This window comes from Sander lucioperca, chromosome 9, assembly GCF_008315115.2.
Source record: "Sander lucioperca isolate FBNREF2018 chromosome 9, SLUC_FBN_1.2, whole genome shotgun sequence".
NCBI lineage: Eukaryota > Metazoa > Chordata > Actinopteri > Perciformes > Percidae > Sander > Sander lucioperca.
This window is the reverse complement of record NC_050181.1, coordinates 24,891,428-24,911,517: the sequence shown is the minus strand read 5'-3', so window position 1 is coordinate 24,911,517 and position 20,090 is coordinate 24,891,428. Positions and strand designations below refer to the sequence as shown.

The window sequence follows — 20,090 nt, the reverse complement described above, 5'->3', positions numbered from 1 at the left end:
CTTTGGTCCGTATGGGGACTTGAACCAGCAACCCTCCGGTTCCCAACAGGTCAGTGTAACGCTTATCAGTTCAATTTTCTAAGCACAAACGGACATTTGGAAAAACAGAAAAATGGGTTCAAATGTCCAATTTTTCATTTTTTTCCCGCCTTGACAAATTAAAAAAATTGGATCTTTAACCTGTTTTTCCAATTTTCTGTTTTTACTCAGAGGATCAGAAATTGAGAAAATTACAAAATTGCGTCTGGGCTCCAATTATTCAATACTGCGATGGTCTCTTCCTCGTTCTGGCTAGCTGGTGTAGTTTAGGCTCAGGGGCCCCATTCAGGGGCCCATTTAGTATCTCTATATATCTCTATATAATGACTTAGTGTCTCAAAATACCGACATAGTATCTTAAAATGATAACTTAGTATCTCACATTAATGACGAAGTATATCTCAAAATAATGAGATAGTATCCCAAAAAATGACTTAATATCTCTTTTTGAGTGCTCCATCAATAACACTATAGACGATCTTTGTGCTGCACACGAAAAGGAAATGTCAAAATATGAAAAAGCACACACAAAAAACTGATATAGTACATTTTATTTTTAAAATGTTTTAAATTAGACTATTGTGAGTTTATTGTTTATTAAGGATCCCCATTAGTCATCACCGTAGTAAAGACTATTCTTCCTGGGGTCCAACACAAGACAAACATAAACAAATATTATAAAGCAAAATACACATTGTTATATCAGAACAATTAAAACATCCTGAATTTTATGAAACAAGTATTGTTTTTTTTTTAAAGGGCAGACACTACAGGAGAATGGGGGAAAAAAATATATATATACATACACACACATACAAAAAAAAAAAATATATATATATATATATATTTTTTTTAAAAAAAATTTTATTTTTTATTTTTAACTCATAGATAGCACCGTAAAAACTTCCCCAGTTGATTACTTAAGACATTCATTTTTCTTTATATTACAAGTTTTCTGAAATGTGTATGTTTAAATATGCAAATGACGAATGAATGCTAACTTTTGGTGAATTTAGGAGAAATCTACATGCGCAAATAGATACATGTAGTATAAAATAACACCTAATTGTGTATTTTTGGATGTTTTTTTCCCAATAGTCTGGAAAAAAACACATGTTATGGAAGCAAAATAGCCCAATATCTCAAAATTGAAAAATTTAGGAGAAATCTACATGCGCAAATAGATAAAGTGTAGTATAAAATAACACCTAATTGTGTATTTTTGGATTTTTTTTTCCAGACTAGTGGGGAAAAAAACATCCAAAAATACACAATTAGGTACACAATTAGATAAATAGATAAAGTGTAGTATAAAATATCACCTAATTGTACACAATACACAATTAGGTGCTATTTTGTTACATGTTATGGAAGCAAAATAGCCCAATATCTCAAAATTGAAAAAATTAGGAGAAATCTACATGCGCAAATAGATAAAGTGTAGTATAAAATAACACCTAATTGTGTATTTTTGGATTTTTTTTTCCAGACTAGTGGGAAAAAAACATCCAAAAATACACAATTAGGTACACAATTAGATAAATAGATAAAATGTAGTATAAAATAACACCTAATTGTGTATTTTTGGATGTTTTTTTCCCCACTAGTCTGGAAAAAAAGACATGTTATGGAAGCAATATCTCAAAATTGAAAAATGATGTTTTTGGCTGTAGTGTCTATCCGATAATACCGGATGACTGGCCTTTTTAGTTTTGAGTGCTCCATCAACAACACCATAGACGATCTTTGCGCTGCACACGAAAGGGAAAGGAAACGGCGACTTCTCCATTCCGCCCCCCCTCCTCCCCGCCTCTCTCATCTTTAGCTGCACCGAGTGTTTGATCGATCGGAAGCGTTGAGACTTCGAGTAACGTTTAATTTCTCGGTTTCAGGCTTTGTATGCTGGTTTTTGACTCCCCCTCCCGTACAGCCTGCTGTTGACCGTGAGGAAATTGCTTCGCGTGAAATTCCAGGCGCCAGATTTATCGAGTCCCGACTGCACAAAGTTGATAGGCAAGCTAGCTAGAGCTAACTCTTAGCTAACTAGCTTGCAGTGCTGGTCGGAGGAGCTCGTTTTCGGAGACAGTTTTTTGGGGGCGTCGTTTTGTCCCTGCACTGCTACAGGTCGTGGCTTTCCCCCCCTGAAATTTGCCGACTATTTGCTGTGAGGTTTAGAGCGATAAGCCGGTCGCTTCTACCTAGCGTGCTCGATATAGCCTGCTAGCTAATACCCTGCGTATTTTAAGGCCTCAGTCCAACACCACCATCAGCTGCCACTACCACACCATAGTATTTGCATCGTGCTGTAAGACAGTTGACAGGTGAGTAAGAAACTGTTTTTCAAACTTAATTGTCATGTCAAATTGGACACACGAATAACAAACACACGGGTTACACACTTGTTATATTTCTGCTCTGGGAAGTGGCTAAGTTAGCTTGCTTGCTAACTAAAAATTAGCTTGATTCAAAACGATGGGGGGGAATCCGCGAAATCACGCCGGAGGTCGCCATCTTTCATTGGATGCTGCTGTAAGCCAGCTTACTAGACATGGCTGCTACTTTCTAGCCCGAGTCAACTTTCAAACAACATGTTATGGCGTGTTAACGGTTGAAAAGCCTCGCCATTTTGTCCACTTACTACAGAAATTCAGCCTGTTCTTAGCTCCCGTGAAGCTGCTTATAGCCCGGTGACGAAGGAAGGAGCGTCGCCGCTGTGCCTGGCCCTTGGCATGGGCATGGCATGTGAGCTGCAGTCTTTCTCGGCTGTGTCAGCTACTAAATACGCCTGCATTGCGTCTTCAGTAGAATTTGCAATGCTCGCCTAGTAAAGTTGTGGCAAACCAACGCATCTGAAGCGCACGGTAGCCTTGTTTTGGATGGAGAGATGGGAGATAAACACTGGTTCAACACCCCCCCCCCCCACAGGGACATGTAAGATGCCCGGTGAACACCCTCCACCACCGGTTACCCACCGACTAAAAATAAACCCCTCTTGGCCCCCACCAACAGACATATTTTGCAACAACAGAGAAGCAATTTGGGTTATAAATCACCTCTTGTGATTTATGTAGGGTGGAAACAATGCAGTGAAGGGAGGAGGAGGAAGAGGAGGAGGACCGAGCCGAGCTTGTGTTTTGGTTCAGGCCTTGTCTAGACCTTGTTTAGACGGACTCACTTCATCTGTAGAGGAAATGCCATGCACTGTGACCGGGGGTCAGTCTTTTTTAGGGGATGTATCATAATCAGGTCAAACTGCGTTAGTAAAGGTTATCATGTGATTACCCTCTACACCATATTTCATCAATACCAAGACATGGTCACTTCCAGTACAGCTTTTGTTTTTTGTTTTTTTCTGCATCATGCTGCAAGATTGTGTGTTTGTAAAATATAGGTTTGTAGGCTTGTTAATATAGTGCTGCATTGTGGTTTAACTCTCTCTATCTCTAAACTGTTTGGTGTTTTATGGTTGAAGATTAAAATAAATAAAAACTTGTTTAAAGGTGCACTATGAGTTCCTGCTTGGTCACTTCTGTTGAAGTTCCAAGTAAATACAAACACCGCCCCTCCCCCCGTGTTTCCGTAACTGTCGTGACTAACTAACTGTCACTAACCCCCACCCCACTCCCCCAACCATCTTGTCAGTGATTGGCTGGAATGTGGTTTGTTGTGTTTTGGTGCCTATCCTGTGCCTCTAGTGTTTGTTGACTCTTACAACCCCTGTGTGGTCTCCTGAGACCGGGCTGTTCCACGGTGTGTTCAGGGGGCAGGCAGCTAGCGGGTCAAGGAGAGATGCCTACGATTTGAGACACAAATGAAATCGGCTGAAACCATGCAGGAACTCATAGTGCACCTTTTTTTTTTAAAGGTGAACATTGTGAGATTTTCACAGAATTATGTAAAAATAGTTTCTGTGACTGATGTAGGAGGATAAACCCCATGAAGTTAGAAATGTATTGACGCAGTTTATACATGACATTAGCAGTTGTTTCCAAAACATAACAAACTCTCAGGATTTGTAGCAGTGTAGGATGTGTATGGCCATGTTTAGATCAGTTGCTCAATTTGTTTATTTTTGTTTTTTTGACGAGAGGCCTCTTTGCAAGTAGGCTTTTGAGTGGCTCACCAATCTTGGTCTAAACCTACATGTGAATGCTGCAAAATCGCAGAAATAATATTTATTTAACATATCACTTCAGCCTGGTATTCATTTTATTTGCTTGTTCCACACTGTGGTTGGAAAAAAACCCACACATTTCAGTTGACAGGTTTAAAGGCTACTGTTCAGAAAAGTCCTATCACACAACGGCTGTTTTGATAGCCGCCTTGTATGGATGTGGAGATGTGTTTAGCCCCATTCATCGCGGTGGCATGACACAAACACACATACACACACACATGCCGTGTATGGGTATCAGTATGTGGATCAAAGGTCACCAGCTTTAAAGCAATGCCATTCTTTTTCTGCTTTGTGTGCAAACACCGCGAGGGCCCGTGTCAGAGACAGGCACGCGATTGTTGTGGCGGATTATTGCTGCTCTAACAAATGGCTCCAACGGGACAGAAAAAAAGCAGTTTCCAGTGATGTTTGGACTCTGGGGTCCTCCTCCTCACTCTTTTTCTCTGTGATGTGTAACATTGAGGTCAGATGTAGCCTTAGGGATTAGCCAATCGGGCTGCTGGTGCTGAAATTTCAGCCTTAGAGATGCAAGAGTAATGTTGAAAACTCGTTTTGAATCGAAATCGACCGAAATGAAGTCACAATCTCGGATTTCGAATTAAAAAAATGGAATTGTCGACCGGTCGGCTTGCCAAGGGGAGAAAAACACACGTGTAGCCTGCTCGAGGTAGCGTATTTCCTGATTGATTCTACCACCAGTCCAGTGGAGGCGCTAATGAGCTAGATTACTACACACACAGTAGCAGAAGAAGACCAGCTACACACCAGCTAGGACCCCCTCGAAAATGAGATGCTTCATCTCAAGGGGTTATCCTCTTAACAATAAATTTCAACACACAACTGAGCATACACCGATCGCGCTCAGCTTGAGCGAAGCGCTGCCAGCCGGCACGAACGAGGTAAAACCACAAACAGGAGTGAGTCGGTTCATTCTCCCGGTTCAGTGACACTACTCGGGTTAATTAACCGGCTCTTCGGTCAGTTCGTCAACACACATTGTTGAAGTGCTGCGAGTCAGTCAACCTCCTCTAATGTAGCTACAGCCGGTCAAAAGATAGCACGGCAACTGCAGATGTAGGAGACCCATCGGCAGAACCCCCTCCTCTTTCACTGAAGTCGCGGGTGTGGAAGTATTTTGGATTTCCAGTGAGCTATGGTGACAATGTTCGCGTTGTCGACGAAAAAAGCCACAGTTTGCAAGCTCTGCTATGTGCGTGTACCATGTTCTTCCACTGGCAGCACGACTAACATGGAAGTTAATCTGTGTGGTATACTGTATGTTCAGCTGTTTGGAAATAGTTTAAGGCGCTTAATTGTTCAGAGATGGCTATGGACACGGCTGTTTTATTGTTAGTTTTGTTGTGAACTTGAATGTCGTCTTCTGTGAAGAAGACTGCAGTTACAAGAGAGAAACTAGATGGCAGGTTATAGATATAAGTTGTTATGTTGTTAATACATGTTTTTGAATTTGACAATGTAAGGGGCCTAAAGTATTCCGGCACCGTGTCGGATCTCCGGCGTGCAGCCGTGAGGAAAAAAAATAAAATAAAATTTGGTAAACTTGCGTGCGGTTTAAAAATTTCCGAGTCAATTGATTTCACCTACCAATCACATGAGAGGAACGCAGGTCTAACTAACGTTACACGCCTATCGGAAGCAGAGCAGGGCGGGTCCCGGCAACGCAGTGTGATTGAGATCCATAGGTGACGTTAGCGTCGTCGGTGAAAGCATGGAGCGCTAGTTCATGAAGCCTGGGGATGATGTCCTACCCATGGATAAAGGACTCAAAAAGAAATGGCACTGGGCGTGGATAGAATAAGTAGGTAGAGACGGCGAGCCTTTTGGCAGTTGGTGCCAGAAACTGGGAGAGCCCGGTGCTTGTTTCTGCACGTTTTGCTCGAGGAAGCTACTATATGCCAGCAGCGGTAAAGAAAGTGCTTGCTCGTCATGAGTTAGGCCCCGGTCATAGAGCCGCTGCCCGTGCACTCAACTTAACCACGACGTTGCCGGGAGCAACTGTTAACAGCTGACGCACCGTTGTCTGTGACTGACCGTGTCTGCGACTTAAAAATGTGTTTGTGCACATTTATTGCGGAACGTGATTTGTCATTCACAATTTGGCAGCCACTGGTCACCCTGTGTAGAAAACTAGCAGAAGACAACAAAGCGTTAACTAGCCTGTCGCTTTCAAATCAACATGCGAGTTACATGAACACTCATGGCATCTCATATTTTATTTATTTTACATTATTTACGTATTTCAGTTACAATTTTAACATACAGCCGTAATACTTGAAAGTAAATGGTGCCATTAAAGACAAGTCCGTCTGTGCAGTTTCTCCCCACCCCCGAAAAAAGTTCAGGCTCAGGATTTTTTTCACTTTAACCCCTGAATGTAGTTGAAAACAAAGGTCAGATATTATATTGCATACAAGTCTAGTCTAAAAATGGCATAGCAACCTGTGTTTATAGAAACTACATCCTGTTATATCGCGCAAACATACGTGAACTTGCGAGATCTCGTGGTCGGCTGGCCGCAGCCGTTACGTAACAAATCCGGACCTGGTGGGTATTGACGGACGGACGCACGCAGCCGTTCTGCAGCGGAGCCGGTCCGCAGACGTTCTGCATCCTGTGGAAATCCACGGTAAGACAGGTGGCCATGTGGGCAGCGTGTGTATGTGACGGAACGTTAGTCCGACGGGGTTTGTTAGGGCAATGTGAGGCTCTCCGTGTGTAGAAAAGTACCGTAAGCGGCAGCTGCCACTGACACAGTAGCTGTGTTTCCATCCACACGTTTTTATCCGAATCAAGTGCTATTGAATGAAAAATGCCTTATGGAAACAGTAAAATTCGATTGAATTTCATGAATATCGACTCAAAGGAAATACGTTTGGTCTCATCGGATTTTATCTTGATCGATATACGGCTTTTGTGATAAACGCTGATGGAAACGTTATTTGCCGAATAAATAATGAATTGCGATTAAGTTTTAGGTCATTTTATGGTTGCAACCCGCCACGAAACGAAGAAGTTGTAGTTAATTTCCACCCAGTATTTCCGCTCTGTTTGCACACATGGCGGGTGTCAACAAAGACAGATGGAATTGGACGAACGAGGAGACAAGAGACTTTTTGAATTTAATTTACGAGCAAAATATAACGCTGTCGTTCCCACACCACAGGCCGCCTCCGTTGTCGTCGGGCATTTACGTGCATCTGCATCATCACAGCAATGTGTTGATAGCGTCGTTTTCTTATTATAGCGTGATATGTCGCTATCAGCTGGCACATAAGCACTATTACAACTTGTGCAATATTGATCATTTGTTGGTAGATGGCGCGATCCATTTTGTCTGGCAAAACTTTGTTCGCAAATGTTAGCTTGAATGTTGAGCGATTCAGTGCGAAAATGAACGGAAACACCTTAAAATGTCTCCAATCAATTCGATATACCAATTTGCCCGCAAAACAGCATGTGACGTCATTACGCACAGGTTTTTATTCGCTTTAAAGCCGTTGGATGGAAACACACTTTCACCAGCTTTATTGGCATGAGTTTTTTTACCAAACTTCAGATAATTCGATTGACAAGTGGATGGAAACTGAGCTTGTGATGCACATGTTTTCCATGGGTAGTGAAGCTACAGAAGTCAGTGTTTTATGTTCGCTGCAAAGAGAAACTAAATCGCCTGATTAATGCAACGTAATCACGACAATCATTTTTCACCGTAGAAAGCTGCTACCAGCCAGGCTAAAGCTAATATAGTTAAAACGCCAACACAAAGGAAGCCCAAGGCAACGGATATCCGGCCTAAATGACTGAAATCTGGCGGATTTTCCAGCGGCAACAGAGCAATCCCAGAAGTGGAACGCCGTGGATATAGACTACACCCTTACTAACCGAGGTGTGGAGCGGATAGTCGGCTGTGCTGAAGCAATTACAGGGCTGATTGACAGCGAGTGAATTCAATTTAATCAAATTTTGATCTCCTATTAAACCGCTTTTCTTGAATCAGCAAAGCCAGTTGTTGCAGGCTCCTCACTAGGGCCACAACCAGCAGTTATTTTTGTTATTGAATAACCCACAGATTATTTTCTTTACTAACCATTTGGTGTGTTCTTGATCAAGTCCGAGTTAATCCCAGTCGGTTTGTTTTTCTTTTCACTTTGTATTACGTGAAACGTGTTCTGAGTTACTGTAAACCAGTGAGCGGTATCCTCAGGCGACATATTTTTCAACCCGTGTGAACTTTAAGTGACGGTTGTGCCGGTGCAACACTGTTGGTTTGGTTGTTCCAGTTTATAGCCCTTTAATATCTGTTAAACCTGTCTCTCCTCCAGCTTGGCGAATGAGTCAGACCATTGTGTTAGCAAGAGATTACTTTTCACATTTCCTTGTCACATTGGTTTGAACGTTTCCTTTTTTAGAAGTATTGTTTCGGTGTTTTGGCAAGAGAGTGCCAGTAGAATTTGTGTTTAGATAAATCCCCAAGAGTCCCGGGCAACATGGAAGTTTGATATATATATATATATATATATATATATATATATATATATATATATATATATATATATATATATATATATATATATATATATATATATATATATATATATATATATACATACACACACACACACACACACACACACACACACACACACACACACACACACACATATGAGAGTTCTTTCTTCTTTTTTTAGATTATTTTTTGGGCCTTTTTTCGGCCTTTATTGACAGGATAGCTGAAGAAATGAAAGGGGGGAGAGAGAGGGCATGACATGGGGATGACATGCTGCAAAGGGCCGCGGGTCGGAGTCGAACCCGGGACCGCTGCGTCGAGGTGTAAACCTCTATATATGTGCGCCTGCTCTACCAATTGAGCTAACCCGGCGCCCAGTTTTGTTTTTATATTTTAAAGTTCACCAGTCCCCGACAGGCTTTTATAAAGTAACTATCGGACACTGCCCCCCTGGCCTTTTTCATCGTACACGTGTAACAACTGATATTAAGCCACAGTTGTGTGATAAACACCCATTCTTGAATCTAACTTGTTTGTCCCCTCTGCCTCCCCCCCCCTGTAGCTTACTTGGTGACACAGAGACTTCTCCCTGAGGAGCCAAGAAGCAGACGGCTCATGACTTCTGACCAGGACACGAAAGTTGTAGCCGGACCACAGGTGCAGCAAGTACAAGAGGCAAAAGAGAACTCTCATTTGGTGAGTTTTTACATACACAGATGCATGTTTTTTTTTACATGTTGTGCTGCCGAAATTTGTATGCATCTTAATACATTTAAGTCTTTCCAGTGACCATGAAAATCCCCAAAAGGTTTAGAAGTTTTAGTTGTAGAAATGTATTAGAAAAGTGTGAAATATCACAACAAATGGGGAGCAAAAATCTAATTGTAGTGATAAATGAGACTGTCATAAATAAGAATAACATTATAGTGAATCATTCCCTCCAATACTGTCATGGAAATGGCTGGCAGTACAAACATCAATCATAAACAAATGAGTAGATTAACAAATAATGACTCAGTAATATGTTGTATTGGAGCGTTTCCCATTACGGTTGGGTAATATGGATAAAATCCTTCATCATGGTATATGCTATTTTATATTTAGGACGCGAGCACAGACGGTTGCGAGGACCCGATTTGAAACTGAAGGAATTAGATGTCAGGAAGTTTGAAAATAGATATGATATGGGTGTTGGGCTCATGCGTGGCTCTTGTGTAGCCAGTTTAAGTTCATTTTTTATTGTGAAGTAACTACTGTAGTTGGATTACAATTGCAGTTAGCAACACTTCCCAAGCTAATGGTAACATAACTAGATGTTAGTTACTCAACATTACGCTCAACATTGCCTTACATTAATTGCAGTTATTGGCGTTTGTTGGCATACAAAGTTTATCTTCCGTTATTACAGTTCTTGTTAAAGTTGTTAATTGTTGCAATGAATGGTAGCTTGCTCGACTAGATGACGTGGCTAGCTTTGTATCTACAAAGGTTTTTTCTTGGTTAATTAATAATTTATAGTCATTACTCGCATTGTTTTTTAGGCAATGCATCAATGACTCATGATTGTGTCAGCAACATGAATGTGGATGATCGTAGTAAAAAGAGCGTTGTGCAAGTAGCTTATTACTTCACATTTTTTTCAGTTGCAGAGCTGATGTGAAAGCTTTAGAGACCAACCGCGCGTGTGTGTGTGTGTGTGTGTGTGTGTGTGTGTGTGTGTGTGTGTGTGTGGATGTGTATGTGTGTGTGTGGATGTGTATGTGTGTGTGTGGGGGTGTGTGTGTGTGTGGGGATGTGTGTGTGTGTGTGTGGGTGGGGATGTGGGTGGTGTCTGAGGTTTGTCAGTGAAAGTTCTGACTGCAGGGCCGGATCTAGCACTAACAACAACAGGAGTGGAAGACCGTGGCTGTGTGAACATGAGTGCTCGGCTGCGGGGGTGAGGTGTGAATACCTCATCCGTGACATCCAAGTTTCGGCCTTGTCCTTGCCCGATAGCGTAGTATGCCTATGAAAACAGACTTGCTGTTGAAGTTTTCTGGCCTGCTTTATGCCATCTATCTCTCTCAGTAAGAGGTCAAATTTTCTTTGAAGATTGCCCATTAAATGAAAAACCTATCCACCCTCTCCCTAGACATATTGTACAATAAAATGTTTTGTTAAATGCAACTTGTTGCCTTGTAAGTTTTGCACTATTGACCATACTTCTTTCTTGGTTCAAATTGAGCTGTTGGCATTCATTGAGACTCACTTGTTGTGCATGTTTATCTTACCTTACAGCAGCAGGTTATCCATTGAACAAAAAAATGGATTGATTGATTGATATCTTTTATTTTGAACATGTAAATAAAATAAAACCTCAGAAAACAATAGTAATAAAAAATAAAACTCCATAATTTCCAGTACTTAAAGACATCTATTTACACATGCAAAAAGGAGTAGGAAGAAGTCAAACTGATGTACTCCTACCCCTTTTGTACCCTTTCTATCATATTAAATGAGTTAGCTACAAAATAATAAGGCTATAGAGATAATAGATCTGTAATCAATGAAAATATATTGTCAGAAGTTCTATTCACATTAATATATTTACCCATACACAACAATAATTATACACATACCACAAATTGTTCAATATAAGCCCAGGTTATTAATTGCACTGTTTCTCTGTACCTCTGGAATATAATGTCTTTGAACATCTTTTTGAATTGGAATATGTTTACCACTGACAGATAAACAGAAACTTTTCCTTGTAGTTTGAAAACTGGGAGTCTTAAAATTTGACTTCATATTTTGTATATCAATAGAAAGTAAACACAACACATAAATGTATATTATGTAATATTACTGCTGCATTGTGTATGTTGCATTTTACGGTTATGTTGGGTAGTTTAATCTACAGCAATGTAGATAAAATGTAAATGTTGTGGTGTCACAAGCCCAGTTTAAATTGTTGTAAATTGCCAAAATATTTTTAAATGAAATGCCATTAATGCAAATTCTTACAAAAATCCAATATAACAACTGCTCAGGGTTAGGGTTGGGCATCGTTTGGATTTTTACGATTCCGAGGCGGAACCGATACTTAAACCGATTCTTGAAATTTTTTTAAAAAGTAGCCTACATTTACGGTAGCTAGCTAACGGTAGACTACAGAGAGAGGGTGATATTTTTACGTCCGTTTCGGAGCAACAGAGGGAAAATATTTCAGTCGACACATCGAGTGGAACCGAAATGAGGAACCGGAATTTGCATTCTAATCCGGTCCGATTCCTACCGGATGCGCACCCAACCCTACTCAGGGATTTGCAACGTTCTTCATAATGATTTTATTCAAGTGTAGATATCTAAGGAATATTATGGAAAATCTCTGACAGTTGACGTATATTTTGTCACAGTATACATCATATCGCCCACCCCTGCATGCTATAATACGTACGGTCTGGTATAAAGTCTTTTTGGAAATGTAGGAATCAATTGCAAATAAGAATTTTGTTCAAACAGGTTCTGCCGCCCATTTTCTAGATGTTTCTCATTGATCTAAGTTGGCTTTATTAATATTATTTGTCAAGTTATCAATATTTTTGCTTTTTGTAACCAGACGAGCGGCAGATTGGAAAGTAAGATAACTGCCGCAGCCTGCTTTCAGCTGCTATTAATTTCCCACACTGATTATGTATAATAGAGAAGTGTGTGAAGCAGAGAGAAGTAGCAACTCATCTAACTAAATAACCATGACCTGTTTTTGTATTTCTTGCTTTTCATGAGCCTGTAGTGGCTCCATTGATCACAGACGTAACCTTATGTTCCTGTTGCTGTTGAGGCTTTTGCACCTCCCAGATAATCCACAGTTAAATATTCATTCTGTGGCCTCAAGTCATTAGTGACAGCATCTTTTGATGTAAATCCATCGTCTCTATTTGTGATGGGTGTGTCTAGAATTACAAAAGGGCACCACCAGACATTTGCTATTATAACTAAACCCAAGTCAATAGTTTTCATCATCGTAATAGAGAGGAAACATCCAGCAGAGTTGTAACTATTATTTTGGAAACTATTTTTTTTAATTTTTTTTTTTTTAGAAATGTTGCCTCAGGACCCACGTTTCGTCTGAGCTGATAGTTTAGTGCTCTGCCTGTCGTCATCCATCCCAAAGACAAAACGATATCTTGTTGCAGTCATCGCTGCACTTAGTCCTCGGAGGTTGAGGTGATGTAAATGGGTCTTTATGAGGTGCGGAGGGAAGTGGTTGATGTTTGTGGGCAGGTGAACCGAAAGAAGTACCTGCTGAGAACTGGCTACAACAACTGGACAACATAAAGCAAGGCATGAGAGAATGACACTCTCCTGTGTTTTTACATATGTATTTTTGCCGTTTATTGAAATCCCTTGGACATGCATGCAAATTATAAACATTTGTCCTAGAACGTGTCATACCACCGACAAACCAAACCTATCTTGGGAGTAAAATTTGCCATGTCTAGCTAAGAAATGTAGTGTCTGTGCCGGAAAGCCTGTAGATTCAAGAAGTAAAAATGAAGCAAAAACATCCTAGGGTTTAAAGTGTACTGCAATGAGGAAGCCCTATTCATTCTAAGGTGTCTCTTTTCTCACAGACCTCCCTTTGTAAGTAATTTCACATCCCCACAGGCTTGGCAAATCATTTGCCCAGGCTGTATAGGTTATGATTCTGCCAGGGTGCTACACAACCCTGCTGGTTTGATTGATGGTAGCACATGTGGCACTTTAGGAAAGACCGACGGGGCTAAATACAGTCACCAGGGTGGGTTTTTGCACCAGCCTCCAGCCAAATATTGTAAATTCTGACTGACAAGTAAACTTTCCCCATCTGCCAGCCACTTAATAAACTGTTGTTTAGATTTCTTGTTGTTTCCTAAGAAAAGACACGGCTGAAAGAAAGTTAGACCCAAAGTAAGTGGTGAGTTATAGAAGCTGCGTAAACTAGATGAAAAAACTTTACTTTAACAATATTTGGCACCAACACTGGCTTTGGGGGGGGGGGGGGAGTGTTCAGGTTCCAAATCACTCCCTGGCTTGGTTGCAGTTAAGTTTCAAGCTCCAGCGCCTTAAATCATTCTTCCTCGGATCAGAGATCATGCTTCTTTCTGTTTTTTAGAGGAAAGTCTTTCTCGGTCTCAACACTTTCTTTAGTAGTGATGTTAATTTACGACTGCTGCTTCACGACAGAGGATGAATTGAATTGAGAAAGTTAACCTATGTCTGTCACAAAGCGAGCGCAGGGATGTGTCTCCATGTTTCCTTGATGGGTTTCAATCAACCTCTTCAAATAGGAAAGAATGTGGAACTAAGGAAATGGGTTATAAATAAGCGGATGGCCTTCAGGCAAAGAAAAAGTTATTATTCCGGAGTGCTCCAAAATTAGGAAATGGAAAGAGCCTGCTGTCTTTCCCCCCCCCACTGTCATTTACACACGCTCAAGATTGGAAAGAAGATTGGCAGCGAAAAGGAAGGGGCCAACTCCAGTGGGCAAATGCCTCAGGCTGTAGGTCTCATTACAAGCCGGGATTAGTGGTGGGAAAAGCGTTCAGAGAACCGAAATACTGCTTCCAGGGTTGAATACACACAGTTCAGGATGTAAAGGTTCCTGAACAAAGTCTGAGACATTATAGAAAATACTTCACCCCACACTTTTTTAAAGTCATAAAATGCACAAGACGTCTGCAAAGAAGTAGTTCAGTCCAGGTTATCTTTTATATATTCACTTTTTTTGCTTATAGACTTGTCGCTTTACATGTTGCTCTGCTGCTGTCAGTATACTTTATTAAGATTTCCAAAATGTGTAATGTATGAAAAAACAGTGTTGGAACCACAAGAAGTAAAATTGAAACGTCAACCAAGACACACAAAATGTCAGTAATTCCATCAGAATTAAGATAGAAAACCCTGTTGCTAAGGCTGCTGCACACTTAATGCTACATGACTGTAGAACATAATTAAACTGGCACAATCATTGATTATGGAATATTAACTTGGAAATATTTGAACTTAGAGCACTAAGTGGATATTCAAATTAAGAATACAGCTTATGTAAAATCCAGTTATGAATCTTCTAAGTAAATTAAAATCTAGTGTAGCCCCAAATCAAACTGGTGCCATGGTAACACAAGCCATGTGGCGCTACCAAACCCGTGTGTTTTCCAACTCATTCCTTATTCACACCACATGCATACACACAGAGATGATGCACCATATGCTTTGCACATATGTGTTAGAAACCGAGCAGAAATTTGAACATGACCTATTTACAGCCCTGCATGTAGAAGGAAATCCGTTACAGACAAAAGCTGGAAAGAAAAGAGGACTCCAACTGGTATTAGATTCCTCATCTGGGAACGTTACTGTAAGAGCCAAGCCAGAATTTAGTTAAAGGGCATTTGCAGGTATAAAAATGCTTTGTTTGTGTATGAATGTGGAAGTAATACCAAATGTGGGCGCAGAAACAAAATGCTGCTCATTCTTAGTCAGTAGTCCAGCTCTGAAAAACCAGAAGAAACCTAAATGGCTCAACTCAACCCCATGCTGCTGCTAATGTTATGTCACACTGATATTTATCAGCTTTACATGGCTGATTAAGTAAAACTTCACACTAGAGCTGGGGGTAAACGATTATTTATTAAACGATTAATCGGGCGATTATTTTATCGATTAGTCGACTAATCTAACGACTAATTGGACGATTAATATAACGATTATTTTTCTGTTGCTCGATTAATAAAAACCATAATGTATCTCAAATAAATACCAAAAAATTCTTAATATATTTTATTAAACAATTTTGCACAGCAAAAAATCTTCTGCTTTACACAAAATAAAATAATTATTTTACTGTTATACAAAATGAAAGGCCAGCCTGTTTACTCTTTTACAGTACCAACATAACTCTCTTGTTCAAAAAAATCAAGTTGTAGTGCAAAAAAGAAAAACACTGTGCAGTGCACTGTACAGACATTCCTGAGAGTGTTTAACACAACATAACAGTCCCAACATAAAACCTGATGCATAATCAAACTGACTCTCTTAACTGCTATTCTGTAGGTTTACATGCTAATGCAGCTGTGCACTTTGGTGGTGCTAGGCTAACCAACGCATCTTAGCTCTCTGTGCAGTTTGTTCGTGCTAGGTTAGTAGCTAACGTTAGCTACTATAGATAGCTGTGTTCTGCAGCTGTAAGCTAGCTACCATTCAAGCCAACATTAGATGATAACTAACGTTAGCTAAACACAGCTGCCTAGGCGCCAGTAGCTAGCTAACGTTAACGTTAGCTACTAACCTAGCACGAACAAACTGCACGGAGAGCTAAGATAGTTAGCTAGCACCACCTAAGTGCGCAGGCTACACAACACACTACACAAACATGAAATTAATTTAGCTAACGTTAGTACTTGGGACTATATTATAAGTATTCCCATACCCTCGATGATTAAGGGTGAGCTGTTTTTTTAGGACTTCTTCTTTTCATGGGGCTTTTTGCAGGGCTTTGTTGGGAATTCTGTGAGGAGGTTGCTGTTTCCTGCAATGTTTTGGTCTCCCACGTGTGTGTGGCGAAGCGTCGACGCAAAAATACGACGTCGACGTAATTTTGACGTCGACGCGTCGCTGCAGGCCTACTTCACACGACACATCCGTTTTTAACCATTTACGGCACAGATGGGGTGAAATATTTGCAGTGTTGGATGTCAAACTTGATTCCTTGGGCTATTTTTTTTATGTCAGAACTATGATCTTAAAACGGTGTAGCATTTAGAGATTGTGCTGAAGTCCGACAAAGTGCAAAAAAAAAAGTTTGTGAAATCTTATCAATTTCTAACTTGGTCACATCTGTCGAAGTCAGCAGTGGACTTATAGTTAGAGCTGGTCAAGGGCGTAACTTTGGGTTGAACATTGGGGGTGCTGTTGAGATCCTCACTTTTGGGCAAAATTTAAATTTTGAGCTTCTAACACTTCCTTTTTCTGCATTCTGGTGAATGTTTCTATCAATTTATGGTGCTCATGTCTTTTTTTATGTAAAGGAAATAATAAAAGGTTTTTGGGGTGGGTTGTACTGGCCAGTTGTGATTATTGGGGGTGGTTCCAACGCCCCCATCCCCCCCTGTAAATTACGCCTATGGAGCTGGGGAATATGCCTAGAAAATCAATACAGATCTATAACTATAGTACATTAAAGTAATAAAATAGTTTAGTGCGATGAACTGTTTCAACTGTCGTGTTTTTTTTATCAGACTAAACCTTAAATACGGTTTTTGTTTTGGAGTTTCTAACTACAAACTGCCTGGAAACATTAATTTTGACTTTTGTAAAAGGAAAACATAATATCACAATATGAGTTTACCTAAAATTGGTGAACAATAGATTATTCCCCAGGCCTTCTTGCGGTAGCAAGATAGACTGAATTCATTAAGACTGAAGCAGGCTGTGGCCGGTTGGCTCGGTTGGTAGAGCGGGCGCACATATGCAAGGGTTTGGTCCTTGATGCAGAAGGTCCAGGGTTCAGGTCCGCCCTGTTACAGTTTTCCTGCATGTCTTCCCGCCTCTCTCCCCTTTCATATCTCAGCTTTCTTATCAAATAAAGGCAAAAAAAAAGAGACCGATGCAGGCTTATATTAGAGACAGGCCTTCGTTTCTAATTCTCTCCGTTTGATAAATATATTTAGTGGTATTTTAGTATGATGCCTCCTTTTATCTGATTTGCTCCCATTGGCCCTTTCAAATTGCTGTAACTGCATCATGCTTGTTATACAAACACTTCCTGTATTGGTTTCAAATTTAAAAGTTTCAGTGGATGGAGCAATTATTTCAAAAAGATTTTCTTGTAAGACATTAGCAGGACCGCGTTGTGGAAAATTCAGTGTATTGCACGGTTTCCATACAGTACTTACAATGTAGTGCTACATTTTTCTTGTGGCACTTGTATGTTACTACAGAATAAGTAAGGCTGGAACATAACGCACTTTAGCCAACTTCAGCAAGTTACGAATCTGTCCAGATGTCATTGTTGGTCAACACAAAAGCTGCCGTTACTTGTAGAAAAATCCCAATACAAGAGTTGTCATTTCTGAAAGTCGATTTTTCAACAACCTTTACAGACGTATCGATCTCACACATGCCATTTGCCAATTTTGTGGCCATTTTCCCAGCATTTTGTTCATGAATGCAGATGGGTAGCTTGTGGATTTGAAGAAAGATGATGTCCCCCGTTTTTAATCCTGCATTCAAAGCTCCGATTGACTGGTGGGATTATTTTTCCCTTTAGTGGAAACTTGTCGTTAATGAGCATGAACAAAGCCTATTTACATCAATGAATAAACCAAAATGGAAAAATCTATTTTTGCAGTCTTAAAAAAACGGAATGTTTTGGAAAGCATTTTTCACAATGAATCTAATTATGCACGTTTTGCTGTAACCACAACAGGTTGTGCATAACTTTGCTTGCCAGTGGTGTTTTCGTCGTGTGACTGCATTGGTACAACTTCATCACCTTGAGCCACTTCTGTTGATGCTAAATTAGACTAATGCAGCAGGAAATGGTGCACGGGGCGAAGCATTTTACAGTAATTGTGATGCGCTTGACTCCCGATTGCTCAGCACCAATCTGGCCCGCTGTTCCCTTCAGCTCTGCAGCTGTCAGAGTGAAGATGAGCCTCAGGTCTGCAGACGGACAGATACGTCCAAATTCAGCTGTTTTTTGTTTTTTTTTTGTCTTCTCCCCCTGAAGGACTCTTGCGTGTCTGCTGTCTTTCTGTTTTTGTCTGCTGCTGTGAGCTTGCCTCGATCAGACAGGCAGAGCAATAAACCCAGCGCTACACCGGCTGCTCTACGATGACACTGACAATAACTTGTCTCTGTCCGCGCTTCATGATGAATCACATCTTCTCGTCTCCTCCCAAAATACACCCTCAATCAGGGAAGTGGATAACCTTTTCCTCCTCTTTGAAGGAAGGGAACATTTAAAAAAAAAAAAATTTCAAAGGTCAAGTGGTGGCCAGAACGAACACATATCCGGTGATGTCAGCAACAGTTTCTATGGCAGCGGGCTCGGACAGGAGTGGGAGTTTTTCATTAGAGCAGGGCTGGATTAATAGCACAGGGCGGGGATGTGTGTCTGTCTGGCCAGACACATCCTGAATGATCTCCAAGTGCAGCGTTTGTGAAATACGACCCAGGAACAATGTCTTTTGCTGCTCATCTTGTATGAAGTCAGTCTTACCTCCTTAACTTTTTCCTTTTTTAATCCTTCTTCTTTTGTTTCTGTGGCAAATTCTATATTTAACTCTTTTAACTGTTGCTTCTTGAACAAGGAGCAGGATTTCCCAGCCTTTCTTTTGCCTCAGCGACTCGACTCGTTAGCAGAATAATCTATTTAAACCCAGGCTCAAGAGGGCTGATTTAATTTAAGTGATGCCTCCCGGGTTGATTTAGCACATGGATCACTGGAGCAGGCTCAGGTGTGCAACTCAACACTCCCTCCACAGCTCCAGTATTTTGCTGGAGAATGACTCAGTGCTACGGCGACAAAACCAAAGCCGAGATGGCTGCTCAACAGGAGCAAGACAGCCAGTCAGCTTCTGCAACGTCAGCCTAGCCCACCGGGGCAGTGGAGCCTCAGTGCTGTCATCAGATTTGTTGAATCAACCCAGTAGATCGGAGAGTGTCAGTGCTTGTGGTTTGACGAGGATGATTTTAGAGAGGTGCGGTGGTCGCAGCGTCCCTTTAAGGAGCCCGGCTTAAGGCGTACAATGTGGGTCGAGAGTCTCCCTCTGCCTGCCTGTGGAGATACTTAGTCTGTTTATGTGTGTTAATCATGGATTGGATGCAGTGGAGCCTTATATCCCCACCGTCAGGAAGCGCCTGGCCTGCTTTGCCTCAGGACTTCAATGAAACGCTGGCTCTGACCACGGCTCTGGGTTACAGTTTGTTAACCTGTGAGACATGCATGCTCAACTGCTGCTTTGATCCTGTGAGTATGTCCAGCAGGCAGCTGACATTTAGTGTTAGGGATGATTGATGAGCATCTATTAAAGGATTCCTGTTGCTCAAGTCAGAAAATTCATTAAAATCGTGGGCCCTTCTGTACCTTATTTACTCGTGCAAAGATTCAGTTAAAGTGACGGTCAGTCCCTCTTTTTTCTCCCCTGTGTTTGCCAGTAAGCTTAGCAAAAAGGAAATTACATGGGTCGTCAGTTTAAACTTTCAGTTTTGATTTTGCTCTAATTGTTTTCCTGATTATGCGGTCTGTCTAAGTGTAGTTCGGCAACATGTTCTTTGCTGTTAAGCAATAATAAGCCACTGCCTGGTTTCCTTGCCGATCTG

The 20,090-nt window shown here is 40.9% G+C and overlaps 1 protein-coding gene across 3 annotated transcripts in view; it reads left to right on the top strand.

Moving 5' to 3' along the window:
- Positions 1–1,786: 1,786 nt before the first annotated feature.
- Positions 1,787–20,090, top strand: part of LOC116043956 (la-related protein 4B) — a 57,882-nt gene continuing 39,578 nt past the window's right edge. For all 3 annotated transcript variants that reach the window (XM_031290992.2, XM_031290993.2, XM_031290991.2), the window contains exons 1-2: positions 1,787–2,360; positions 9,307–9,440. In XM_031290992.2, the coding sequence (XP_031146852.1) occupies positions 9,360–9,440 (81 nt within the window). In that variant the 5' untranslated portion in view covers positions 1,787–2,360; positions 9,307–9,359. The remainder of the gene's footprint in view (positions 2,361–9,306; positions 9,441–20,090) is intronic.